This window comes from Leptosomus discolor, chromosome 5 (assembly GCF_034619465.1).
Source record: "Leptosomus discolor isolate bLepDis1 chromosome 5, bLepDis1.hap2, whole genome shotgun sequence".
Classification (NCBI taxonomy): domain Eukaryota; kingdom Metazoa; phylum Chordata; class Aves; order Leptosomiformes; family Leptosomidae; genus Leptosomus; species Leptosomus discolor.
The window spans coordinates 77,819,213-77,846,986 of record NC_141395.1 but is presented as its reverse complement, the minus strand read 5'-3'; the positions used below and the strand labels follow the sequence as shown (position 1 = coordinate 77,846,986).

General features: G+C 43.8%; 1 protein-coding gene across 1 annotated transcript; it reads right to left on the bottom strand.

Annotated features, from left to right (window-relative positions):
* Positions 1 to 1,437: 1,437 nt before the first annotated feature.
* On the bottom strand, positions 1,438 to 23,530 carry ST3GAL1 (ST3 beta-galactoside alpha-2,3-sialyltransferase 1). Its single transcript, XM_009960980.2, has 6 exons — positions 23,219 to 23,530; positions 13,892 to 14,088; positions 10,798 to 10,977; positions 6,097 to 6,142; positions 3,452 to 3,571; positions 1,438 to 1,611 (listed from the first exon to the last, which is right to left on the bottom strand). The coding sequence occupies exons 1-6, from the start codon at positions 23,528 to 23,530 to the stop codon at positions 1,438 to 1,440; spliced, it is 1,029 nt and encodes a 342-aa protein (XP_009959282.1).
* Between the last annotated feature and the right edge of the window lie 4,244 nt (positions 23,531 to 27,774).

Below are 27,774 nucleotides of genomic sequence, written 5' to 3'. Positions count from 1 at the left end.
AGATACTTGAGATTCATCCTTCATCTGTCTTTGATTCCAGCAAAGATTTGTGGATATAAAATCTCCACTGTCACTTCCCTCCTCTCACTGCCTAGAGGTACTGACGTTAATACACTCATTCCTCCAGAGATGCACATAATTTTGAAGTCTGCCTTACACTGTAGGATCAGCTTGAGTAGATTGTGTCCTTGTAGATGCTGCTACAGGGCAAAAGATTCCTGTTATATTACTAGCTGATATCCCAACCCATGAAATTTCTTCCATTTCAAATAGAGACCTTGTAAAGAGACACCACTTTCTAAATTTGTAAAAAAATAATAAGAAAAGTTTCCTTGGATCTTTTGGATATTTTCACATAAAAAAAAGGTAAAAGCTACCTTTAAAAATTAGTCTTGTTTGTGTTTGCTCAAATACAATATAGGAACTGTTATTATTGTTTTTACTACAAAAGTATACCACATGGAGGCTAAACTTTGGTTAATTTTTCCCCCTTTTATAAAAAAGTTTAATTTAGGGTTTGTCATCTTAAAAAAAAAAAAATCACATCTGTTGCACATTTATAAAAGGCACATATAAACGATCAAAAGAAAAAAGTCCACTTTCCAACCTTAAACTGATTAAATAAAAAAGAGCATTCCGGAATATTTTCCAAAAAAAAAAAAAAAGAAACAAAAATTATTTATAACCAAACAAGACAAACGAACAAGTGGCTAAAAAGGCCTTTTTTTTTTTTTTTTTTTTTTTTTTTTTTGCTGGAGTTCTCAGTATTTTCTCTCTCATGATGGCTGTATAGGAAGCAATATTAAATAACATATGATGAGAGATGATTTGATCCATATTTTCTAGACACTATCAATGCAGAGTGAGGCAATGGTTGAAATATTTACTACTCCAGGCAACTTCATCGTGTTTTTCCTTAATACAGCATGAAACCAGAAGTAATAGAGGGAACAGAAGAGACACTTCAAAAAGAAGATCAACAGCAGAAGTGAATTCATTTCTTTGAGGTAATCCTTACTATGATGTTCACAGCTGCCCTAGCGGGTCTCAAGTCCCAGAAGTCATTTTGACTTTTCTTCAAGGATCTCCTTGCCTTACTTGAGGAACGAATGGACGCATGAACAGCGTCCTGTGCCCAGGTTTCCCCTAATTGCAACAGGCAGATCTTTCATTAGTAATTCAAGAATCAAGCCGTAGAGCCTAAGCAGAGATTCATTTATTCCCACAACTGATTGGTAGTTCTCAGCTAACTGTAGATAGGAAATCACGTGCAGCGTGGAAGCTGGTCCTCAGCCAAGCTCCCTGCGGTGAGTAAGATGCTCTGAATCCACCACAGATTCACGCATTCAAACCTGGCTGGCGCCCAGATCATCTTCACTGAGCTTTGTTCTGCTGCGTGTTGGAAATTGCAGCTCCCACTTCTCCCTGTCGCCAGGGTCATCTGCCCTTGAAAAAATTTATTTTTTCAATGGAGGCAAGAGTCAAAGTTACATTGAACTCAAAATCCCCATCATGGACACCTGTCTTCCGGAAAGCCCCAGCTGAAGCATTGTTTTCCCAGTAATGATGCCAGTGTCCTTTGCTGTCTGCTCCAAAACCATACACATTCACCTAGGAAGGAAGAAAGAGCTGGTGTTATGGCCTAGAAAGCAAATGGTCATCATCTGAAATGTTGAAAAAACTCTCTTGATTCTCAGTTTATCTATAGGTAGCAGCACCTTGGTGGTGTGTCAAACTATTTGCTGCATGAGATGATGCAACCACAGAATGGCCCAACACCTACTCAAGGGACATTACATCCTAAGCTATGCTGAGACCACCACCATACCTGAACTCAGACAGAAAAGGAAATTTCTATCCATGAATTCTTATTTAGCAATATGAAAACCATTATTTCTGTCCCCTAAGCATGATGTTTGACCTCAGGAGGTCAGTGGCTTGGGGTGAGAATCTCCTCTTTAGCTGATTAAGGGCACAAATAGTGGAACATTTTGATTTTCCTCCTAGTCTTCCAAATGATGACCCGTGTTGACTGCCACTTATATGCTTAATTATATGACAATTGCAGTCACTTTAGAGGCAGATGGACGTTATGCTCTTTGTGTATATATATGCCTATGGCCTCTCCTCTCCCAAAGGCTCATTCATTGATGGCTACGCCTGTCTCCTCTCGTGGTAAAAGCCCAAACACCACAGATGATTTATTTAAACTGAAAGTGCTTATATGGCTGGGTTTGAATGGATCATAGTCCACAGAACAAACGCCCTAACCCACCCACACCTGGACCCACCTCAATACAAGCTGGTTTTAAGTTATTTTTGGTAATGTCAGAGCTTTGCTCATTGCCTACTTACCAGAAAACAGGCTCCACCTAAACCACCCATCTGCCTTGACTATGGTACAGTTCCTGCTAGCATCATTATGAGTATTTCCATCACCTTTCCAAGCAACACAGGCCTGGGTGACAAAAGGCCTCTTTCATCAGCAGATCTGTGTCCAGGCCAGGGATTTCATGAGCATAGTGATTTTTATCCCACATGCTGACAAGCCCAAGGACCTGGCCTTACACTAATTAGCTAAGTCTCCCGTCACCTAGGAGCATCTCGTATCACTCAAGCCAGGGAATTTCTTCAAGTAACTGCTGGAGCAGAGGCATTTACCATAACTTACTGTATAAACCCACAAGCTTGGGTTTGAAAATAGACCACCTGCATTCCCCAAATTGGCTTATATCAGAGCTAGTCATCAAAATTCTTCAGGTGGGATTATGTTTAAGATTTAAATATCCAAATGGAGATGCCTGAGATTCGTTACAGTCGGTGGTGGTCGAGGCAGCACAGTCACTGGAAACCAGGGAGCAATCCTGCTTTCCTAATGTCTTACCAGGAGGTTGGTTTGCCCACTCAGCCTCTTGGCTCTACTGATTAGACAGATAAGAACTCAGTGCCGTTGCCCAAACATAAGTGCCATTTGTGATGTCCTTGAGTATTCAATACATCTACTCAAGGCAGACAGGGGGCACAGAAGGCCAAGAGATTCGTGCTTTTCTGGTGTGGCAGCTGGAGGCAGAGGGCATGCCCAGGGCAACACCAATGGCTCTTGGTGCCTTAACAGTGAGACAAAATATAATTTGGACTTCCACTAACAAGATGGGCATAGACACCATCCATATTTAGACGTCTTTTGATACTAAGAGGAATCCCACTATTTATGTTTAATTATATTCGCCTGGAATGCTTCTTAAACTCTACCACTTGCTGACACGAAAAAAATCTGTCACTGTCAGTTGAGCATATCTGCATGTTACTGAGCATTCTGCATCTGTTTGATGAAGCAAATGGCAGAGAGGATGGAGAGGGGGGAAAAAAAGGCTGAGTCAGTGGCCAGGGCATGTTCAGTGTGAAATGTCTTGATTTGTTATCCATATATCCAAACACAGCCAGACTTTACCTCATCGCATACGTGGAGTGCAAACATCAAAGACAGAAAGCCTGTGGAGGGGTATCTCCCATGATTCTGGAGCCAGTTTTCATAGACATATTTCATAAAAGCTGGATTATAAACCAGGATCTAGGCAAAATTAGAGAGAAAAACACATTAGTATAATACTTTGGGAAAATAACAACAGTAGCATGTCATCTCTAAAGGACACCAGGGTAGGGGAGTGGGGGAAGAAGGAATAATAGTTATTCCCTGAGAGCAGGTGAAAGGGAAACATAAAGTCCCGTAGTTAAGTGCATTCAAGACTATTTCCCATGTGCAGCTATACATGAATATTCTTTCCTTGGTCTTGATACACCACCTGCTTACACTAATGTAAATCCTGAGTGATTCCTACTGAAACCAATGGGTATGAAATGACACAAGTGAGAAGAAAATTAAGCATTCGACTCTCCCTGCAGTGTCCTGCTGTAATGCAGGTAAGCTCTGGGGAGTTGGAGGCCTGAGCAAGGCAAGCGTAAGATGCTACGCCAGATTTCATAGAATCATTTAGGTTGGAAAAGACCCTTAAGATCATCAAGTCCAACTGTAATTTGGGTGGGAATGTAGGAGCACCTGCATCTTCTGCACAATATGCCAACGACATCTTGACATGTGCAGAGGTACAGATTTAAGGAAACCAGAGGTCAGGTATAAACTGTCAGGAAGCTCATCAGGTTGTGTCAGCTGCATTTCTCCTGTTTCCCAAACATGCTATTTTTCTATGCTTTTTTACAAGACATAAATTGCCCTTAGTTGTCTCCTGGGGAAATTATGAGGCCATCTAATGGAGGCAGAGCACTTAAGATCAGACCTGAGTGTACAATAAATCCAAGGACTGGTGCGAGCCCTTGTTCCCAAGCCCCTTCCCTCAATCAGGCAAAGGGAGGCTTTTCCCTCCATGCTGTGTGTGTAATTAGAGTGACAGTGTTTCACTGCTATCTGGTTAGCTGCAGGGCTTTTCCTTTTACAAAGTCAGAGGTTAATTGCTGATACTGTATCTGTGTGTAACCGCTTCTCACAGGGTGTTTTGCAGCACACAGTGTGGGAATAAATACAAGCTTCTCATGTGTCTCCTTGGGAAGCTGCTGTGTATCACCAGCCATACCCTGGGCTGGTGCTACTCAGCTGTGATGTGACGTTTAACAACCTGCCCTAGTGTATCTCACAAGGGTTTTGCAGAGGTTATTGTGTTCCTCACACTAGGTAGGGATCAGCTAAGTGATTATTTAATACCCCCTAGAGGTTCACAGTTTGAAGCACAGGGATATAAACTGATACTGGTTAAACGTCTCATCTGAAGCCTTTGGCAAAACCTGGCCTCCTGAATGAAGGACATGTGCTTTAATCTGTAATTTTAATGCTCTGGGGCTAATGTCATACTTTACCATCCCTTGAGACATTAGGAGCCTAAGCTCCTTTGAAAATCAGCCTCTCCAAAGGCGGAGAGAATGAGGCTTTTATTTTGCTGGAAGGTCTATGGAAGAGGAAATGTTTTTCCTCTGCTTACATAGCCTGCCTTGGTTACATCCTCAAACTATGCAGCTACAAAACAGAAGTCTTTGCATGGTGGCTGGAAGACCAACATGGGAATGACCACCCTGCCCCATGGGAAATCTTGCCTCCCGCAGCAGGGCACGTCTATTAAACCACAGCATACTTGGGCTATGAGTGAGTATCCATAGAATGAACTCTCTTCTGACTGCTGTACGGTAGGCAGCAGATTTGTCAATCTTTCTTGGACCTTCTCACAGAATCGAGACCCCCCCCCTGGCTGATTGCCTTCTACGCATCCACAGTATGAAATAAAATGGGTCAGAGGTGTTTTGTTAGCCTTGAGGGAAGTGGCATGGCACAGATCATGTCCCCACTGCTCAATTCTGTCCCTGTGCAAAATGGAATATTCCCTGCTCTGTGCTATCCTCCAAACTTTGCTGGAACATTGCCTGGGAGGGTATCAATACACCTGGGACAAAACCAGTATGGACTTGGCCTGAGCCCAGCCTCCAATCTTGTTTAATTTGGTACAGGTAATTGTTACAGCTGTGGACTAAAAGCCTTCTCCAAGAGCCATTGATACTATCACGAATTCTCCACTGACTTGAAAACACACAGCTTCATTTGTTCAGAGTTCATTTAGCCTCTTATTACAAGGAACTGACCCAGGAGTGAGAAACATCCTTGGCATTCATAGTCAAATTATTTTATCCAAACGCCAAAGGCTCTCCACAGCTCAAAGTGTTGTTACATCCAAATGACTGCAATGGGTGGGAACAGAGCAACTGCTGTGGAGGGTGAGCACTGTTGGCCACGGTGCACCTTAAATCTCCCTGAGCAGTAACAGAGGAGCAATGCAACCTTCAGAATAGCGGTAATGCAATGGCATAATGACAAGAGCAGATTCTTTCCAACCTCAGTTATTTAGTGGTTGACCTGTGGCCTGAATAGCACACAGGAGCTAAACCTTTAGCTTAGCTGAGCCTTGTAAAGTGTGTGTCTTTTGGCTGAAGCTTTCATGAATGTCAAGGTGTTTCCCATATTCCTGCAGTCTCCCAAAGAGGCCAAAGACCTATAAGTTGATTAGCAGAACAAATTCACAAACGAGCATTGCTCACCTTTTCTTTTTTGACTTTGATTTTCCTTGGAACTGGAATATATGTGCTGTTAAAAGAAAAAAAAAACCCAAGATTAATAAACTCCAAAATATTAATATTTTCATATATTTCAAAAGATAGAAAGAATGTTCTTCATGTACAGTAATAAATTCAAATTATTTGAAAGTAATAAATTCAAGAAGTTGTTAGAAAATGAGGCTGCCGTTAAGTAATACAGCATGAAAAGAACTGAGCTGTCACAGAAGCAAGTTTATAGAAAGCCATTACATTTTTAAATTTTCAAGTTAATTATTGTCAGTAGGACACTGAAGATTTAGTTGACAATGTACTGTAGAGTCAATATTACGTGGAGCCCATGACTTCTAATTCTTGGATCATGACTGTTGCAGTCTGCACTTTGATGACAGGAAGGGCTTTCCATTTAATTTCGTGGCAGATAAACGTTTTCCCACCAGGGGGAGACTTTTCCCCTCCTAATACTTGGAGCTACTGCATGATTTTCAGAGTAGGTGGTAATAGAGTCCGTAATCTCTCTGGTTATGTGCAACTCGGGCATTCCCAGTACACAGCCCCTCACCAGCAAGCTATTCCCCTCCTCCCCAGGGGGATGCTGAAGGCTTCCTGCAGTTCCCAGCATAAACCTTCCAAGTCATGCCTTATGACTGGGTTGAAATCATGAGTCATGTCTGGAAAACATAAAAATGTTTTCTTCCCCATATCTCATGCCCAGTTCATGCTGGCATTGCACAGCTCATCATAAGTGCTGTAAAAAAAATGTCTCCCTCAGTTTGTTTCAAGCGAAAAAATTCTGGTGAACTGGCCTCATAATTGGAGTATATCCCAAAATATAACCTGTATACTTTTTAGATGGGTTGTGGTAAATCACAAAGCCTTCCATTAGTTCAATCTAAATGTTTTTGCTTGATTTTTGTTAACAAGGCTCCTGACATTAAGGTTTTATTTGTCTTTGAATCATGGATCATCAGCGTTTTGAAACATTAGTCTAAGTCTTCCCAAATGAGTGGTGACCTAGCAATGTCTTCATCTCCTTAGGTACTTCTCAGCACTCCTGACCTGCAATCCCTGCTCTGGGCTGGGTGCAGTGGGTGAGTTCCAGTCCTCCTAAGATGTGACACAAGATGCTAATGGGGAAAGGGACGCCCATGCAGACTTCTTAATCTGCTCTCAGCAGATCTGCCCTGCATTTGCTTCCCACGCCTGACCTTGATTAGCAAAGTCAGTAGAAGTAGGCTTGATGATCCCATGTCCTTTTTGTGATTATGAAGAGAAAAAGGGCTTCTTTGCTGGTAAAATCTCCTCTTTATTATCTAAATAAACAGCCAATTTTTTCTAAAAATGTGATGTGGAGGAAACAAGGGGGCTATATTTCAGGGACATCTAGCTAGGTACAGTAGAAGACCAAAGAGAACGATATGCAATGTTCGAGACAGTATTTGCAGACAGCTCTGATCCAACCATGAGACTACTGTAGCTCTTGTCAGATGACATGTTAGTCATTTTAATCATGGGATATTTAATTTTTTCAGAAGCAATACCCAAGTCCTGCTGTCATTTGGCTGCGGAATTTCATACAAACGGACGGAAAGCCTTGGCACACTGATTAAGACCAAATGGAGACCTAAGCCATTATGATCACGTAAAACCTGGGCTGCATAGCAGCCAAGAAGTTAGTGACTCAGTAAGTCACCACACAGAAGCCGTTCAAAGAGTGATGCCTGTGAGAAAGGTGGCTACAGGTGGAATAGATATAATTTGGAAAACATCTTTTATGACCCACTTTGCAGGGCTCTAGTGAAGTCTGTCATTATTACTGGCCACCTTGTACAGGACATTTACAGTACTGTTGACCAAAGTGGAAGATGTGGAATATTTTAAGGAATAAAAAAATTGCCCTTTGCCAAACCAAGTGGAGATACATGGAGCTTTTTTCACTACGGAGATTCCTAAAACACTTGCAGATGGCAAGTTAAGGAAACCAGGCTAAATATATGACTGATGAGGGGCTGAAGGTTTTCTGTCCCAGAAGGCTTTTCTTGGTCTTTTCTGGGATAATGCTCAGTCTTAGAGAGCCACTTTAAAATGTGACATCCATCAGTCAAATGGGACATGTCTGAGAGAATCATTCAGCTATCAATTCAATCTAATATTAAGGCCATCTGCAGTTTGGCTTTTGGTTTGAACTGTAAAAATTGTTTGAATTGTAATACTGCTGGGAGGAGAATATGATTAATTCACAGGTCTTGAGTCTTAGGAAATTGCTACTTCATTTGAATGGGATACAGAAAATTAAACATTGTGTAAAAGTTTAACCAACACAGGATGCTTATCTTTTTTAACTATGAGTGCACTTAGGTTCTTGTTAACCTAACCTCAGTTGATACTATGCAGCCTGTGCACAAGGCATAACGGCCATGCAGGTCAAGGTAAGGAGGTGTGTGTTTCTTCTAAAGTACCACATTTCAGATGGGTTTTGCTTTTATTTCATGCCTTCTCCCCTTTACAAATGTACAGCCAACAAATTCCTTGTACCTCATACCTGACATTGTGTGTTTAATGCATGATCACAGGTTTATTCTGCTAGCCTAAAATTATGTTACATATATTGCTATGATTTGTGTGCTTATGATTTTCTGGTTTTATTATTCTAGCATGTACCAGCTTATTCATTATGCAATTTCCCTGCTTTGAGTACAGCAAAAATCTTAAAAAATACTGGTATTTCTTCCATGTGGATAAATACACACACACTAATTTATACCAGATGCTTACCAAGCTCAAGCCCGTGTATACAATCTAATTATAATATGTAATATATCCTGTAATTTATTAAGCAAAGATGTTTTTCCTTTCATGTGCTGTGACTGCCTTGTCTTCAACCAGTTCTGTCCTCCTGACAGGCTGAAGGCTCACTCAATTTTACTGCCACAACCCACTTGCTGCCACTTCTGAAGGTAAATACTCAACAAAAAGTACTGCACAGCCTTGCAATCTGGGCACTGAGCAGTGATGGTGATGGAAACATGGATGGGTGACGATGGCAGCAACTCTCCCTCTGTGGGCTCCTCTACCTAGAGCAGGCGAGGATATGACAAAGATACAGCAAGCGGCTTCATTCGAAGGCCACTGAAGGCAGCGAGGAGCTTTCCATTGCTTCTGATAGGATCTGGATCCAGGCTTCAGGGCAGAAGATCTCAACCTTTTTTATCAATACAGCTTCTAAAAGAAAAAACTTAAGCCTTGCAAAAAAGGTGATATTTTTAGCCAATTTTCTAAGTGGGCTGATTTTTCCAAGTTATGAATGTGTCTTGAAGATGGATTTTTTCAAGACAACTTCTGACTGTATATAGTAAAAAGGTTTGTTACAAGTTAAGAGACTCTTAATAAGAAGTGAAAAAAAAAATGTAAAGCACATTTGCAAAGAGAGAAAAGAAAAAGAAAAGAAGAAATGAACCTCTATTTGTTGTCCCATCAAAAAGTTTTCCTTAAAAATGCAAAGCGGGTCTTATGCCCAGTCAACAGGGACATACTTTTCCAAGTTTTTAATCTTCTGAGACTCTGAAATTAGGAAAAAAAGTTGAAATGTCTTAAAATCCTTCTCTCTGGAATGAAGTAATCTGATCTGCTCTGCCGTCTATGTGTAGCAGGGTGCCACAGAGCAATCCCACAAGGCGCTGGATTTACATCCAGCAGATAACCTCACACACAGTACAAATGTCAAGTATTTCATTCTCTGGATTAGGAAAAGCCAGCTTACAGGAAGGGAGAGACTCTGCTAGCAGATGCCCAGAAGAAACGCGCATTTTGTTCACATTTCTAGTTCTAGTGCGGCCATAAATGTATTAAGCAGGACAACATTTACTTATGAAAGCGCTTATATAGAAGAAATTGAGAATAAATACCAGTGTGGCACATTACTGCCAAGTAGAACATGTGAATTTAAGGCTAAGGTACACAGGTGACACACAAACAACAGCGTCTCCTCTGCACGGCTCTCAATCACGTTTCACCAGGAAAGACAGACTGAACTCCTGACCGACCTGTCCAGGGGAGGATGCTGTGGATCTGAGGACTAAGTGCTGTGGTCTGCTTCTGCTGTCGCTGCCTTGTGTGAGCAACCTGCACATCCTTCTCTGCCTCCTTGTCTTCTTCTGGAAGATAATATATGTTGGAGGACCACTTGGCCACCCAAGTGTCCCAGGTGGGATAATCCAGGTGTCTAGGACCACTACTAAACTAATAACCCATCAAACACCTGATTCTGCAGATGGCTTTCTGATGGGCACATCTGGTACAGGCATGCTGGCTGTACTCACTGTACTCCCAAGGGACTGGAGAGGAGGAAGGATGAGCAGAAGCCCAAAATGAGGCACCGAACTCCAAAGCCCAAGAAGCCACTGCTCAAACTGGCCACCTCCAGCAGCAAAAACTCCCCTTTACGTTTCTCTGAGACCACTGTGTGAGCCTGTGAAGAGCTGGATCTGGATCTTCACCTCAAAGACTGCACCGTAACATTAAGATTTTCCTAGAAAGCAAGTGTTCCAAACTGAACTCTGACCTGAGAGGGTCTTTAAAGCTTCCCTAAGCCTTATCAGAAGCAGGGATTTGCCCAGAGTAGGCTTTTATCTCCTACAGCAACATGAGGTGCAGGAGCTCCCACCCCTTCTGCCTGCCTTTACTCACAAGTTGATGGTGCCTGTGGTGAGAGCAGTGACAACCCAGCGCAGGTCCAGTGTTTTGAAGGGGATCAGGATCATGCTCACATTTTCTGCCAGCTCTTTGTAGCTCTCAGGGTAAACAAAGTGGTGAGTGGTCTTGCTCCCAACATCTGATTCGTAGCCAGCGGTGGGGGCACGGTTCATTCTGCAGCCCAAAAGTAAGAAGTGAGAGAGTGAAGAAGCAGGAGAGGAATTAGACAGGTACAAACACATGTGAATCTTCCCCACACAATTTGCTTGAGGTGCCAGGAAAATGCTCCCATGGCTAAGGAGAGCGCTGTACGTAGGCTCTTCAGACAGCCTTGATAGGGTGTAGGGGTCCTCAAGCAGGCTGAAATGACCATCACTCATGTGGGTAAATTAACAGCAAACGAAAGCTCAACTTTAGTGTGGGATTCCTTCGACTGAATGAGAGTGTTCACCAAGCAGGCCTGTCTCTGAGCACATCCCTATGTTCCCTTTACAGTCAGCAGAGAGCTGATCAAAAGAGAGGTGAGTCCACGAGGACACAGCTCCTTTCATCCTAAAGTTGCAGCCTCCAGTAGCTGAGAAAAACATTGCCCTGAAGTCCACCAGCTTGACTTGTTTCAGGCATTCCCCCCCATCTGTACAGGTGTAAAAAGTCAAATGTGTTGGCCAAACTGGGCTACCTTATGTTGGGTGTATCAGGGAACAGAGTAGGGTTTTCTGAACTCAGGACTGCAGAAATGCCTCTATGCTTGTGTTCACTTCTGAAAGCAAATCTGGGGACACATCAGCAATTTCCTCCTCAGCAATTAGTTCCCTACTGGTAGAGATTTGCATGTTTCTGTGCTGTAGCATAATGCAGATTATAGAGCCCCAAAGTGTCTCTAACTGTCCTTGCATGAATCCATGGCGCTGTGCAACACCACAGAGAAACCGCCAAGCTGGCTCTGAGCAGGATGAGGTTTCTCTGCAGCCCAGTGGAGTATTCTGCAGAGACATTAGCTCAGCTCCTGGCTGAAGTGCAGGGAGGACATGGAATGATGAAGCTGACGAGGCGATGAGGAGCATCATACCTTGCCAGATAACATGCTGCCCTGGTCACTGATAGCAGGGGAGGTAAAAACTCTTTATCAAGTTTATGCCAGGCTGTGTTATTGCAGTCATCCCCCAGGTGAATTAGTTAAATTTCTTCTAACTCCCTCAACAGGATTTATTGGCGTAGGAAGAATAGCCAGCCTGCGTGGACTTGTTATTGACTTAGCCTTTTCCCTGCCAGTGACCCACATCGTACTGTGTAGAAATAGTAGTAAAGCATGAGACTTACTATGGCTCTTTTTGAGATTAGTCAGTCTAAGGTATAAAATATGGGGTTTTCTTTACGTCAGAACAAAGTCAAGGATGGCATCTTAGTTATGTTACTCACGACCTGCCCTTGGGCCTATGTACCTTATCTCCCTCACCATCTGTGGTGGGGCTGCCTGTGCAACATGACAGAAGGCAGCGTTCACACCCAGTCTCAGCAGGAAGGACCGAGCAGGAATTTGCAGGAATTTCCTTCCTCATGAAAGTAGATGGTTAGATAAAAAAAAGTGGGTTGGAACACGGTGTCCAGAAGGAAAGACGTCCCCTCAGACTCCCTGTTTCTTCCCCGCACTTGGCTGTATCGCCAGAGCACGTGCAAGTGACTATCAGGTCACGAGAGATGTTGTTTGTTGGATTTACACACAGAGGGGTCACCTTCTCTGCACAAGTTTCCATGGTGAATACTAAAACCTTGTGCCATCCCTTCAGATCTGGCTTGAGATTGCTAATATATAAATCCGAGACTGGAAGGTTCAATTCCAAGTCCCAGAGAGTTTCTCCCTTGTCAGGGATGAATGGCTATGGGAAGGGCAAAGCCTCAGAGCAGAAACACACATCTGAGTAGTAGTTACTACTCCGAAAAATAGCTTTTGAATCTAGCAAAGCCTTTTCTGTATGAATCTAGAAACATAGGCCAGGCAAGATAAGAAAGTCGACACACGAATGGGGCTGTCTCCATAGTGAGGGACACGGAGTTAAGCATAAATGCACCTTAACTAACTCACATTTGCCACCTGCAGGACTAATGTCAAGGGCTCTTCGCTTCCCTTTGTGCATCTAAAGACCAGGTTGGCTGCCTTTGCCTTCGGGGAGGTACTTTTGGGAGAGGGCAAGGCATGCAACTGGAGGAAGCAACTCCTGAAATGATTTATCGTGAGCATTTAGATGTCATCTGAAGACTCTACAGCATGTCCGAGCCACGTTGGAAGCCAAGTGGCCTAAGGTGGCTTAACAGTTCAAATAGTGTTGATCTTCTGCTAATTCATTCATGACTTCAGTGCACAGCTTCCTATTAAAGGTTATGTTATTTCTGAAAGTATAATCTCACACGTGGTATTTTCAATAGCAATCGCTTCCTTCTAGGCCCTCTGACCTGCCCTGCATTGCTCCCCAAATGGTGCTGTACTGGCAGCTGTGGTGTGAAATCCAGACAATGCGCTGAAGATGAACTTGATCAGCTCAGATATCTTGGCTGCGCTCTGGGCGATTAGCTCTTCTTACCTAGGTCCCGCTTGTGTTTCACTGGGACAAAATAGCCAACCTTCATTGCCTCTAAAGGAAGAGGTGATGCGACCCTTTACAAAGTAGCTGCAGCCAAACAATTGTTGCCTGTCCAAAGTGACTTTGGCTTTCCCACCCCACTGTTGCTTAAGAAAGAACCAGTGCAAGAAGGTCATATCTGACACAGTCAGTTAAGCGTGTAAAAGACCACTTGTGAGTACTAGCTGCAGAAATAATTTTTACTCAAAACTGCAGGTTTTTTCAGCTGTATTTTTAAACACAGGGCATTATGGATAGTGCAGAACAAGCTACAGTATCAACACCTGTTCATGGTTTTTTCCCAAGCTAAAAGATGAGGTCCTATCTCCAACATGCATTGTCTACCTTCCTGGAACTTAGATTTGACCTACAGTTCACTAGATAGCCCCTGAAATCTTGTTTGCTCACTTTCCCCCCAAAATACCAGCGAATCTTAACAGACACCTGGAGCCAAGGTGGTGCCTACTCACCTGAGCACGAAGTCATGGGAGTCAATATCTTGGCCATACTGAGACTGCCGAAGGTTCCCAGAGTTGCCCACAACGGCGCATCGTCTGCATGTGTAACTGTCTCGCTCCTGCAGTGGATCCCCATCCCCGGGAATGATCCCAAACAATTCCTTGAGAGTAGCATTAATATTCTTCGGAGATTTCTCTCCTTGCAGTTTCTGTTAGGAAGAAAAATCACCCTGGGTTACCAATATAGCTAGCTTTTCTGTGAGCAAGACATAGCTTCTTGTCAAAGACCATTCTTGCATCTACCTGCAGACACTGTCTCCTGCGGAATGTCTTACAAGGCTTTGGGTTGGGAGCAGAAGTGGGAAAAAAGAGTGGAAAATCTCTTCCCATTTACTTTTTAAAGTACTTTTTTCCCCTCCTTCTCCTCAGATTTCCACACTTCCTCAATCCTAGCTATGGTGGAACAGGTCATGCATTCTCCCCAAGGCTGACATTAGCAGAATGAAAGTTCCGCTGGTGTCTGTAAGTCTAATTTCACCTTGGGCCAGATATCTTCTGTTAGAACATGTAAAAGATTTCTTTTAACCTCCCTAGGAAAGACAGAAGAGTCTCAGGGAACCTGATAGAGCACGGAAGTGGCTGACATCCCTTCCACAAATTTTGGCATATGCCAGAAGTGGGAGCGGGAGATCTTATTGCATCTGTTCCGGACTGTGGAGGAACCAGCTGCTAGCGCAATAGAAACTACAACAGAGTTAGCCCTGAGGGCTCGAGGTAAAATCATCTAAAAAAATTCTCCAGGATGAAGAAAACCACCCGGACCTTGGTCATTGTGTCTGTTGCCATGGAGGGAAGCTCTTTTGTAGCAACTCTGTCGTGCATGGTGGAAACAATGGCTGGATTGGGAAGGTACAGGCAAGGTGCAGGGCAGGTGATTGTCAGACACTCCCTTTCTGAGGCTTTGCTCTCTGAGGGCTACTAATGAGGTTGGGAGTGCTGGCACGCTCACAAAAAGCATTGCCTACCGTCGTGGTGCCGCTTCCTTGCAAATTCACAAAGGGAGAACGGCTCCTAACATGAAACCTGCCAAAAGGCTCTGCCCTTGCTCTGTGAGCCCAGGGCAAGGAGATATAGGGAGGAAGAGAGGAGAAACATCTTTTCCCACAACTCCCACCAGTGGCCTGGGGCGATTTGGCTTTAGTTTCCACTGTGTTTCCCTTGACTGCACCAGGAGCTGTTGATTTGTCCTGCCATCTCTCTTTCTCTCACACACACACAAATGGATGTATCACTGCAATTTTTGTTTAATTTTCATGCTCTTTGCAGAACTATGTAAAGCAACCTTATTTGCACTGAATTGAACAACAGGTGTGTGGAGCTCAGAGCTACAAGCCAACACTGGGGCCAAGAACTTGAATCAAAGAAGACCAAGAAACGTTGCATACATAGACTAAATCTTCCTGCTAATTCTTGCGAGCCTATATACTCATATATGGACTGCACAAGGTGATTAGGACGCCAGGTAATTAGGATGTCCAGACAAGCACTGTCATTATTACCACCTATGTCATTAGTCAGCAGATGGCCCAAGCATTTAAGTGAAAAAGGTTATATCCTTCTAAATTTGTGTGTGATGCTACAAACAAACGTTCACATATCTAAAGTCTTGTGTATTCTTTATGAATCCATTCTAACCTGTTTTTACTCTGAATGTATGAAAAACAATGTCAGAAAGCCTACAGCCTTCAAAATAAATGGAGATTTCATAGATGTCTTAGAGTGTACTATCAGATATATAATGTAGAAAAATCAATCTTTTTTTTTTAAAAAAAGGAACTTATTTTGAGTTATTTGGACATTTATGTGCATACATCCATGTACATTTTCTCTCTGTAAAGGTGAGCTGACTTTAACTGTCTTTAAGAAAGAAAGGGAAAACCACCAAACATGTACCAAAACATTTTTAAGAACATAGCTATTCTGGGGACAAAAAAAACCCAAAAGCTGCTCTTGAACTGGTTTTGCCTGATAAAATTCAGATGAGGAAGGTAATTTTCAGAAAATTCTAAGTACCTGAGCCCCCTTTTAAAGTTACATTGCCTTTTCAGCCAGAATGATCAAATCAGGAAAGGAAAGGAGCTGGAGTATTGACTTCTGTTTGATGCATTAAAATGGTAATAAACATTTTAATGGATAGGCACCTCTGTTTACACAGAATAGGGATCTGCCTTTTTTTTTCTGTTACGCTGCTATCTGTCTAAAGTAACTCTATTGCAACCAGGTTAAAATATGGGCACTGATACCAGCCTGAAAGCAGGAGACCACCACCCCATGATGTCTTGGTTGTACTCAACTTCCACAGCAAAGATTACTACTTGTGTTAGAGATTCCCTCAATGACCTCAGATAGGATGATGACCTTTTTGCACTGTGTGCTGAATATCCATACAGTAAGACATCTGTTCTTAACTCATTAGAACTGCTCTGCTTTAATTTCCTCAGTGATTATCTGATTGGACTACACTTTTCAGGCCTAATCTTCAATCAGCACTGGTTAATTGTAATTTCAGCAAAAAGGAGCAGAGCAGGCAATGAAGATGGGTAACTCCAAGGCCAATACAGCTTTTAAAGTTCAGACTTAATGTGCAGCCAGTTCCTTATTGCACAATGTTTACCTGACTTCTTGAAAAAGACCATTTTAATAGCATTACAATTACAAGCCAATTAAAGTTCACTTTCCCACATAAAATTTTTGTCCTTTTATTTGAGTAATGTTATCTTTTTTTTTTTTTTTTCACAAGCTCCCACCAGTCTGGCCTTTCCCATAAATCAACAAAAGCACTGGGTGAAAGTATGTCCATGCTGTGCAAGGCAGAGCCACGTCTGTGCCACGTGGCTCTGCTGGGACAGCATCCTCCCTCAAGTTCTGTAGCTGTGTGCCAGGGATATGTTTGTGGATATAGCTGCTAGAAATGGGCTTCAGAAATACCTGACCGCTGTGTCCTGAGTGGAGCGGCTGCTTTTCTCAGATGTCTTTGCAAGCAACAGCCATGTCTAGTGATGCACCTTAACCTCTTGCCCAAGTCCAAAAAGCACCTTAACCTCCCTTGTGTCCACATATAAAATATCACTAGATCACTTAAAACTCCAGCTCCCCTTCATAAAATATTTGTCTGGCACTTGAGAGTCAACTCTTCACCTTAGACTGTTAAAAGACATAAATGGGAGTTCAGATTGAGAAGTTTCCTAATCATCTTCACAGGAAAGGAAAACTACCCTGTCCTCCTAGCTGTAGAAACTCCCCATCTCACACAGAGAAGTTTACTAGCTGGTTTTGCATCTTCTTATTTAAAAAAGCAAGGGAAAAAAAAAAAAAAAAAAGGAAGAAAAAAGAACCCTCAAAATTTATGTGCTTCCTTTCTTTACCCACGAATAGCTTCCCAAGGAAGAGCCTGTTGCTCCTTGCCTCATCACTGTGTGCACACCTCCATAAGGATAACAAGGGCCTTTGCTGCTTTTATAAACTTCTCAGAAGGCTTCCCTGGACTCTCCAGTAGCATCCCATTACCAGCGATTGCCAAGGAGCAATATCCAAAACTCAGCTAAGGGGATGCAAAGGGAGGGTGTGAATTCAGCCAAGGCTGCTCAGAGCTGATAGCTTGGAGTGGTGAGGGCACAGCTGCAGTCACGAGAGCCTCAGAGGAAAGCTCTCCTGGTGCCTGTGCATCCTGCATCCACAGACAAGTTTGGCAGCATATTAAATACACCTACAAATCTCAACTTATTAGCATGTAGAAAATATCCTGCTTAACCTGTAATCATTGGTGTGATGTGAATGCAGATGGAGCATGGATGAGACACAACCCTCATGGCAGGAATAGCTGTGGATCTGGCAGCAGCCAGCACTGCCAGGGCAGCCCTGCAAGCACACAGGCAGGCAGCCTGGGGAAGCTGGTGCAGCAATACTGGTTTTATGGCTTTTAATTTCTTTTTTAGCTGTTTTTAAAAGATAAAGAGGGAATAAAGCCCCATGAGAATCTCTTTTCCACAGCTACTAATTGCCTTGCTGCGGCAGTTCGGTGGCATTAATAGTCATGCAGCACTTCCCAGCTATAAGACATTGTACAAAGATTAATCCTAGCAACAGCCTGGTGGGGCAAATCCAGGTAATCTCCATTTTGCAGACTGAAGGAGAGGTTAAAAGGAAACCATCAATTTTAAAAATGGCTCCTTGGTCTGGAAAATATGGCATTATTATTGTTATATTTAATGTCCTGTAATTACCGTGCATCAAAGAGATTAAGGAGAAGAATATAGGGGTTTTCAAGAGTTCGGGCTTTGTTTAATGATTTGTGTCTGTCAAAAAATACGCATTCTCAAATATGAACGTAATGTACATATATTACGTAACTAACACAAAATAATATGCGTATGCCAAATTGTGCGATTTCTGACTTCCATGGCTGGTATGGGTCACCTCCACACTAGTCTAAGGAGCAAAGATCCTGCCTCCACCAGCTCTGTGTGCCCTCGTTTCTGGCTGCAGGATGCTTGCAACTCAGCAGAGCACACCGCAGTGCTTAAGAGCAACCCATGAGCTTGGACCACCTTCAGATCCATCTGTCCTTGCCGTAGGAGACCCTGGAGGTGCAGCCCCGCTGGACTTACGTGGGGGCTGCCAGTGGGGATAGGAGGTAGCGCAGGGTCAGGTTCTCCCAGTACGTTCAAGTCTGGTCTAAACATCACGCTTGCACCCAAGCAGTATAACGCCAGGTGGGCATGTAGCAGGCACTGGGACTAGAGCCTGGGACCTGGGCTGGATTTGGCACCACCTTCTGCAGCTGCCTTCAATGCTCTGAACTCTTTGTATTGCTTTCAAAGTATCACAGAGAGCGTCCCAGTTTTAAAGAAGACTTCTGGTGATCAAAGTGGCTTTGGGCAAATTTTCTACAAAGAGCATTCAAAATGTATGACTCAGGTGCCAAGTACCTCTGCTGCTGTCTTAAAAATAAGCACAGCTTCCACAACTTCCCCAGTGCATGTGTTGGGAATGCCCTTTTGTTCACCGTCTGGTTAGCAAATCTTTAAGCCGGATATTACATTTTTTCCTACAAACCTAACGACTAAAAGCTAACATTTTCTTTTAGATACACTAATCACGTGGCCCCAAAAGCTGAGCTTTCTTCCAGAAAAAAAAAAAAAGAAAGCAAACCCCTCAAATATCATAAGTCTTGAGATAAAAACTGTTGCAACGTGGTAGTTTATGAACAATGTGCTACAGATAAGATTGCCAGGGAACTCTGAGCCTGATTTTACTTATCACAGCTTTAATCCATCAACCTCAACAGGTTTATATTGGATTTAGAACAGCAGGTTCTGATCTCGTATTTTTAATACTTTCTGACCACTAAAAACATGCCAAAAAACCCTGAGAACAAAACAGGAAAACTATAAATAAATGCTAAGCTGTGTTACACCATATAATTCTTGTCCTGTTTCCTTATATACAGGCTACTAAATTTAGTGGAAATGTCCACAGCATTTGTGTCATGGAACAACAATGAAAAACTTGCAGGTGAATTAGCTCAGGGAGGTGGGAAAGAAAATACAAACCAAAAGAAATGCATCATGTAATGCAAGGTGCCACTGCCCAAAACACTGAAACTCTCACAGTCCCTGAGTGTAAAATGAGGGAAGGCAGACGGACGGACAGAGGGAGACACACAGGAAGGAAGGAAGGAAGAGAGGAAGGAAGGAATGAAGGAAGGAAGGAATTTCTAACAAGCTGGTTACAGTCTGGAATATTATTAATGCCCAGATCACCTCCGAGAGAGGAGGACTCCAAGTCACAAAAAGCACAGACCATCGGCAGGGGTGTACCCAGGAGAAGAATTTGGGCCATTGTTTGCAGCTCGACTAAAGTAACCAAGGCAGAGTTTATCAGCTGGGTAGATTTAAGCAAATGAAAAGCAAGTAACAGCCCTGACAACAGCCCCCTTGTTTCCCTGAACACAGACACGGCCAGCTACATTTTCAGGTGCCTTCTCCAGAAGCAGCCCTGCCCTGCGCAGAAAGATGAGCCGCTGCAGGTACAGTGGCACTGACCTTCTCTTCCCTGCTCCTTCCCACCTGCACAGGTGGTACTGCTAACTCCAGTATGGACAACGCAATTTTACTCACAGCAGCCAGGAATATTTCGTTCCAAAAGGCTACATCCTACCAAGCTGGAAGAGCTTAAACCATATATTCTCCAAACAAAGAATCCTGGCAGCCATGTGAAGAGCTGTAAGCAAGTGAAACCACCCCATTCTTTGGCCCCAAATGTCACTCCATCTCAAATACCGGTCATTAGGCTCTGAAATCAGTCCTCGCTTTCCTAGAAGTGGAGGGATACGAACGCTACAGGAGTATTTGGATGAATAATCCTTATTTACATATACAGCAACAGGGTTAGTGGGAAGGGAGGGCAGACTGAGCTCGGTAGACAGACAACTCTCCAGCAAGGACTTTGCCTGTGTTTAGACCAAGCACATTACACGGGTCTCCCTGTGACAGGAAAGTCACAGCCGTATAATAAATAGCTCCAGTGCAGCCACCATCGTCTCAGTTACAGCACAGTAAAACCACCACGCTGTCTGAAGTCGGTTCCTGAGAGTAAATGTACAGTCATTTCTCCCCTGAAATGAAGTTTAAGCAATCTCAGGACTCCTCATGCCTCATCTTTTAAGTCCAAATATAGTAAAAAGTCACAAATTATTGAGTTGGCAAAGCAAATGAGAGTAAAACATGGCCACGAGCAATGTTTTCCTTAAGACTGGCTGAAAGCTCAGAATCATTCTGAAGATGAGCCTAAAAATGAACAGCAAAAAGGAAGCACAGTCAGGATGCCCCTGGGAATTACTTACTGTAGAAATGACCCTGTCTAGGAAAGGCTTACCCAGAGTAACATGCATATAGGAAAGAGCTGCAACAAGGAGCTGAGGCCATGTCATGCCTGGGTTTACCCAAAAGCATCCTGCAGAGGAATCAGGGCACCTTCTCCATCTACCATAGATTAGGGCAAACATTTTAAGTAACTGATTTCCATACACAACACAGTTTTGGGGGACGCCAAAATATTTCACATATTCTGGTTGAAGATAACTTCTGGCTGAAAAAAAAAAATATGGAGGAAAAGGTGTAGAAAGAAGATTTATTTTTACCATCTAAGAAAAACCTGCTTTGATTTTATGTTCTGAAGTGGTATACTCCCTTTGAACTTGACCTGAATACAAAAAAAAAAAAAAAAACCCAAACCAAACAACTGAATGAAAACACTAAAAATAGGGTTAGACAGCTCTGAAAATTAACGGACAGCTTTTAGTTGGGCTGGGGGTGGAAGAAAAAGAACACTTTTGGCTGTCCTGAAAGTAACTAGTTTTTAATTTAGCTGAAAAAGAAACATCCCTCCCCCCAAAAAATCTGTTTCAGGTTGAGTTGAAGTGAGATATTTGTACTTTTCTTTTTTTTTTTTCAGTTTCACTACAAGAAGGAGAATCAGAAATTCAGACTTCTGTACTGAGACACCCAAGCTTTTTCTTCCTTTTTTATTTTTATTTTTTTTCAAGAGAGAACACATTCAAATCTCATTTTTAATTCAGAGTAGGGTCTCAGCGCAGAATGCAGTGTGCCTTCGCTCAGGAGTGATGCACAAGCCCTGGGGGGAAGAAACCCCTTAGCAGAGGCACCCTGCCCACCCAGCCAAGGACTCCTCCAGTCCTCGCAGACTCCTCCTCAGCCCAGGTGCTGCAGGAGCACAGCCCCCACGCAACACCAGGATTTAGGATTGATCATCCCACCCTCTCTTCGGCACCTCCTCAAGATGCGGAGTGCTTTCTGTATTCAGAGGCAATTAGGAGGCAATTCACAACCAGCCACAACACTCATGGTGTCCATCAACAACCTCATCCTCTCATCTACTGAGCTCACTTTGGCATATCCCCTCTCCTCCAAAAACTGCCGGTTGTTAGATCAGCTCAGCTCCCTGATGAAACCTCACCCCAGGGGAAGGGGAAGGACGTGAGCTTGCTGTCTTCCCTTCTCATGGCTCCAGCAAAGCCCAGATAGGAAATGTGGGGACCAGAAGGAAAAGTGTCTGGGGGCTGCAAGAAGAAACACAAGTGATGGGAAATATGAGTCATGGCCAAGGGGCAAGTGAAAAGATGCAATGCCTGGAGTATGTGAGACTCATAGCTAAAAGGAGGGTTTCGTCATAAATTGAGGATGTAATTTCTGCAACAATTAAAGATGTCAGAGTTCGGCGGCATCTCTTTTTCCATCAGTAAATGCAACAGTCAGCAGAGTGAGAAGTGATAAATCAGATACAGACTCCTTCCCACAGCACTTGATACCTCCAACAATCTAAATGCCCCCGTTGCGAATTGGGTGCCTGCCGGAGGGGCCTCCTCAGGGCACCAGGGAAGGGCCAAAAGCCCCAAATTCAACATCAAGGGTTGTGCTTGCGGCCGGACACCAAGTTGCAGGCTGTTGTGTGTTCAAAGAAAGGCAGGGAGACTATTTTTTTCTGAAGAGGTGGAAAGCAAGTCATAATGAAACTGAGATTTAGCAGCTCATCGGTGCAGGTGACAAGCAATTCATTTAATCAAAGTCTTGTTTCAAGAAAACATAAAAGGGGCTTTAATTAGGCAAGACATCAGGATACACCTTCTCTTCTGTGCTTTTCAAACAACGTATCCACTATATTTCATGATGCTTGGATTGGGCTCTTTGGACCACCCTGCTCAAGAATATCCAGGGGCTGCTCCTTCCCAGTGACCTGCGGCCACCCGTGCGCTTTACAGACCCATTTTTCATCGGCCACAACCGAGACTGTTCTCACACATAAGGAATTAATCATTTTCCATTTAATCCTGCTAATTATTTACATGTCTTACGACAGGGAGAGCCCCAGGGGAATTACATCACGACGAGTTTGCTTTGCTACCTCGAAGGACCGCAAAAGCCATTTTTACCGTCTGAAGTGAAACAAACCAGCTGAAAAAGTTTAGACTTTCAAAGAGAAGGGAGAAAAAAGGCAATATCGACATCTGCAAATTCTCTATTCACCACCTAACTCTACCAGGGACTCTTCTAGCTTAGAGCAAGTGAACATGCACCCTGAGCACCTCCGAGCTAAACAGCAGCATGAACGCTCACTTCCTTCCACCTCCGCCTGCCTTGTCGGGCGAGGCAGCAAATGTTTTTGGCAGGAACCATCTCTTGCTGTCTGCTCGGCCTCGCTCGAAGCCTGACACTGCAACCGTCGCACGAACGCCGGGCCGCATCCACACCTCCCACTTACCAGCCACCACCTGTAGCTGTCTTCTGGGATGAAGGCATTTTGTGAGGTCAGGAAAGGTTGCATAGTTGAATTAAATCTCTGATCGAACCAGAGGGAATGTCCCAGCTCAGAAATGCACGTGCGACAGCTGCAAGGTCTCCTGGGATACTTGAAGAGCTTTTGGACTTGCCCTGAAAACTGCATGATGAGATGTCTCAGATCCCAGGTGGTCATGGTCACCTGGTCCGTGTAATTCAGCAGAAATGACGTTACTGTGATGAGCAAAAAGGCGAAGGTAAACACTTTCACGTTCCTCCTCCTTACAATGAACATCTTTCCCACTCAGGTCCTGCTGTCGCTGCTGACCAAGTACGATGTCGGGTCCAATGTAAGGCAAAAAGGAAAGGGTGCTGCAGGTACCTGCCAGTTACCACCCCAGGCTTAGGCTGAACATACCGACTCCACTACCTCCATCCATAAGGGAAGAAGCTTCATTTCCTCCAAATGGGCTTAAAAAAGGCAAAGCTGGGTATTTTCTTTCACCTTCTCACAGTGCTTCCAAGTCTCTTCCACCTCTCCGTGACCTGCTGCTAACCTCTCCTGATGAGGGTTCAATGATGATGAACACTTGTCCTTCCACCAGAAGCATTTAGAAGATGAGCAATATCAGCATCAAAATTGTGGGAGCAAGCCATAAATTAAAGCAAGCAAATTGTAAAAAGAAGAGGATGGTTGTTGCTTTTTTGTTTTTTTTCTTGGAAGTTAGTTCATGAAGGATCAGATCATCCAGGCATGTACATTCCAGCAGAGACACGTGCTTTGATGTCCATTTAAGCCATGGAGAGCAGTTTGCAGCCTGGAGACGCACACATACACACACAAAGAAAGAAAAAAACATTGTCAGAAAGTTTTTTGCATTTCTCCCAACCTAATTTCTCTGCCCAAAACTTCTGATCAGCTCAGAGCCCTCAACACAGCAGCCCCAGCTGCAATTTCTGCTGCGATATTTGCATACTGAGAAGTTGCAGGGTGAAATTTCTGAAAGAGCAGAGCATCGACCGGTGGACATTGAGTCCCTTTGTACTGAATCAGTCCTGGCGCTCAGGCCTTGTTTGAATTACAGTTTGTAGCCATTTGAACGGCAATGACTCACCTCCTTCCCTTAGGCTGACCTTGATAGCCACAGGACACGCAGCAAAGTATTCATAACTCATAGCAGCTGAACAAAAAGCACTCAGCAAAGGAGGGAGGAGCAGGACAGGGAGGAAGAGGAATTGGTTCCTTTCTCTTCCTTCCCCCAACCGACTTAATTTCCTAAGGATCAGAGCTGAACTCGTGATTCAGAGAAAGCCAAGCAAGAACAGCTCATACATCCTGGGACAGACTGGGGAAATCAAAGTATAAATGGGCTTTGTTTTGTGTGGATTATTGCTATTTTGTCCTGCCAAGGAAGGGTAGGTGAGGGCAGCCTGGGATCTCAGAGAGTTCCCATGAGACCCCGAGCCAGGCAGAGCGGCAGGGAGCTGCTTCACCTCAGCGAGTTGGGGGATACAGAGGGACCCCAAGCTGCTCTCTGTTCCCTCCTGGTGTTGTCCCCTGCCTGGCAGCAATGATTTCAACGCGATTTTGAAAGCTGAAAAACGGATCCCTTCCTCCCACGATGCCATTGTTTTGTGGGAAGAAAAACATGTTGTGGTTTTTAAAACTTCAGATGTTTGCAAGAAGCCCCAAAAGTGCCATTGCTTAAATAACACTCTTTTGATTTAAAAAAAAAAACCAAAACCAAAACAAATCAGCGAGGCAACTGTGTCAGAATATGTGCAATTTATGAACAAGCAAAAGCTCAGCAAGAGAGGTCTCATTTGCTGCTCAGCTGCAGGCTTCAGGCCAGCAAACAAAGAGCAAAACTGCAACTGTTACCATTAAAAAACACTTTTTTAACCCATTCTGTGCACCACATTGATGCAGGATCCCCATTATTTCATCACCCAAATGTGACGCTTATCCAGGCATGGGGGAAGGGCCACAGCTCTGAGCTGGGCACAACAACATATCCAGATTTGCTGCTGGCTTTTCTCCTGGGGATCTACGAGGAGCTGCCCAAGGCCAAACTTCTTTTCCAAGGGGTTTGACATGGTGTCTTGGAGACAGCACAGGCCTGATGTTTAGAGGTGGTGGGTAAATATTTCCTGAGTCCCGTAAAGCCAAATCCAAAGGCAAGAGCCTCACACCATCGTCTTAAGCCTTTGCTCTGCTTCAGGTTTCTCATCTGCAGCACGTGATGGGTCGTGTCTGCCGGTTTATTAGCTGCTCTTTGCCAAATGCCTCGAGATTTATTTTAAGTCTGGCCCCTACAGATGCATTTACAGGAGCTCAAGGGCTGACAAGTGGGTCAGGCTGGATAACAAAAGGCTTTATTAACCCCGCCTGCCAGGGCTCGCTTGCACCAGTAAATCAAATGGCACCTGGGAACAATCCTGCGCTTGCATTAACTTTTTAGAGGGAAGTTTTGGGGCTAACCAGAAACCTTCCAAACTATTCCCAGGTACAATATGGGAACTGCAACCCAAAAGGCGGTGGGGATGCTGCCGCTGTGCCTCGGAGAGATAGAAAAGGGGCTTAAGAGCATGGTCTGTCCATGCCAGCTGGCCTCTGTGCCAGAGAGCGGCCCCAAACACATTTGCTTTACTAGCCTGGATATAGTTGTTAGTCTAAACAAAAACACAGCCACTAACAACCCCCCCCCCCCCCGCCCCCAAAATATGCCAAATCCCAGAAGCAGATTGATTCTCCATTTATGGAGCGGATAATTCAAGAGCTGCGATGCTGGCAGGTCGAACCCCCTACTGCTGTTAACGCTGGGCCAGTTCAGTATTTGTAAACACAGCTCCTGCTCCTCTGTTATTGTTTTAAGTGGAGGAGGGAGGGGGATTATCCAGCCTTTCTTGGAAAAGCCTATAAAATGGAGTATTGTTCATAAAAGAAACAGTTCTGGCCTCCAAAACAAACACCCATTTCACCAGATTGATTTATTTATTTATTTTCTGTAACTGAGCTAAGGTTAAACTTATATTTAGAATTTAAAAAAAAAAAAACAACAAAACAACCCAAACCAGTGTTTACGCAGTGGATTGCAGTGTCTCCAAACTCCTAATCATCCCGTCTTTTATAGCACGTGATGGGAAGGTGAGAAACCAGAAGAACTCCCAAGGCCCTTTTCCAGTGTGGAAATAAACACCAGATAGTCTATTTTAATTCTCGCTACTTACAGTTTTCTATGAACGCTTGCGCTTCTTATGGATACTCACGATAGAAAAAAAAAGAGAAAAATAACCTGACAGAAAAGCTCTGGGGACTATAAATGTGATTTAGGGCCTGAGGAAAAGGAAGGCTGAAATGACTGGAAAATGCTTTCATCGAGTTCACTGTGACTGGGATGGGGAGCATTTTTTTTCTTTCTTAAAACACACATTAGGTCCAACCCAGGCATCAGTACTTTCACTCTTCCCAGCATCTTGCACCTCATCTCAGACTGTCCCTGCGTCTCCCTCTGCTCACATATATTCATGAATCTTCACGAACGGGTTCCATAGGATTCACCAAGCTGTCGGGAAGCGGGAAGGGCAGGGACGATGCCAAAGCAGCAGCTGGTGTGCGAAGCCACGCGGGGCTGCCAACCCCAGCTGTTGGGAATGTTTTACCTCCTGATACTACTTGTGATAGTCAATTTAAGCCATTACAAGTAGCGTTATACCAGCCACGGTCCTGATCAACATACCTCAGCGTGACGTTAGCATGAATACATCTGTGAACTGGCGATTTTGGCCTCAGACCCACAAACAACTTCTGGGGACTTCAGGTATGGAGATCTAAATTACATGCCCAGGCCTAGTCCCAGCTACAGTCCCCCGAGAGTTAAACAGAGTTGAAGCACGGCTGTGCCTGTGGGCAGCTCTCCCAGCTCAGCTCATGCAAGCAGCAGGTTAAGCTACCTTAAGTGACTGCGTGCTTAAGGTCTCATTTTCGGTCAGATTTCTCCAGCTACCTTCCCACCTCCTCCCCCTTTCTACATGTTCCCTTGTCGCCACGTAAGACACCCCTGTACACCCCAGGGTAACTTATTTACGCTGCCAGCACCCGGTGACGTGCAACGCAGGGAAAACGTGAAATGACGTGTCCCAGGCAGGAGCAGAGAGAGGCAGAGTTTAGAAGAAGGTGCAGGTTCCTCCAAGCTCTGTCCTGAGCGTAGGAGTGGGTCCGGTGTGATTAAAGCAGAGCTTAATATTTTGGCTACATTTTATATTAGAAAATATACCAGGATCAATCCATTTAAGTCATCTTCATTGTCTTCTCGCATTTTAAAAAGAAGGAAAAGAAAGAGGGGTTTTTTTTTTCTTTTTCTTTTTTTTTTTTTTTTTTCCTCTAGGGTAGATCTTTTCTGTATTGTAAACTCACAATCTGAAGAATGTCCCTGGTCCCTTGCCAATTTGGCAATTAACAGACAAGGACTAATATAAAACAATTCTTAACACCTTCAGGAAATATTTTTTTGACAAATCCACCTACAAATGCAATGT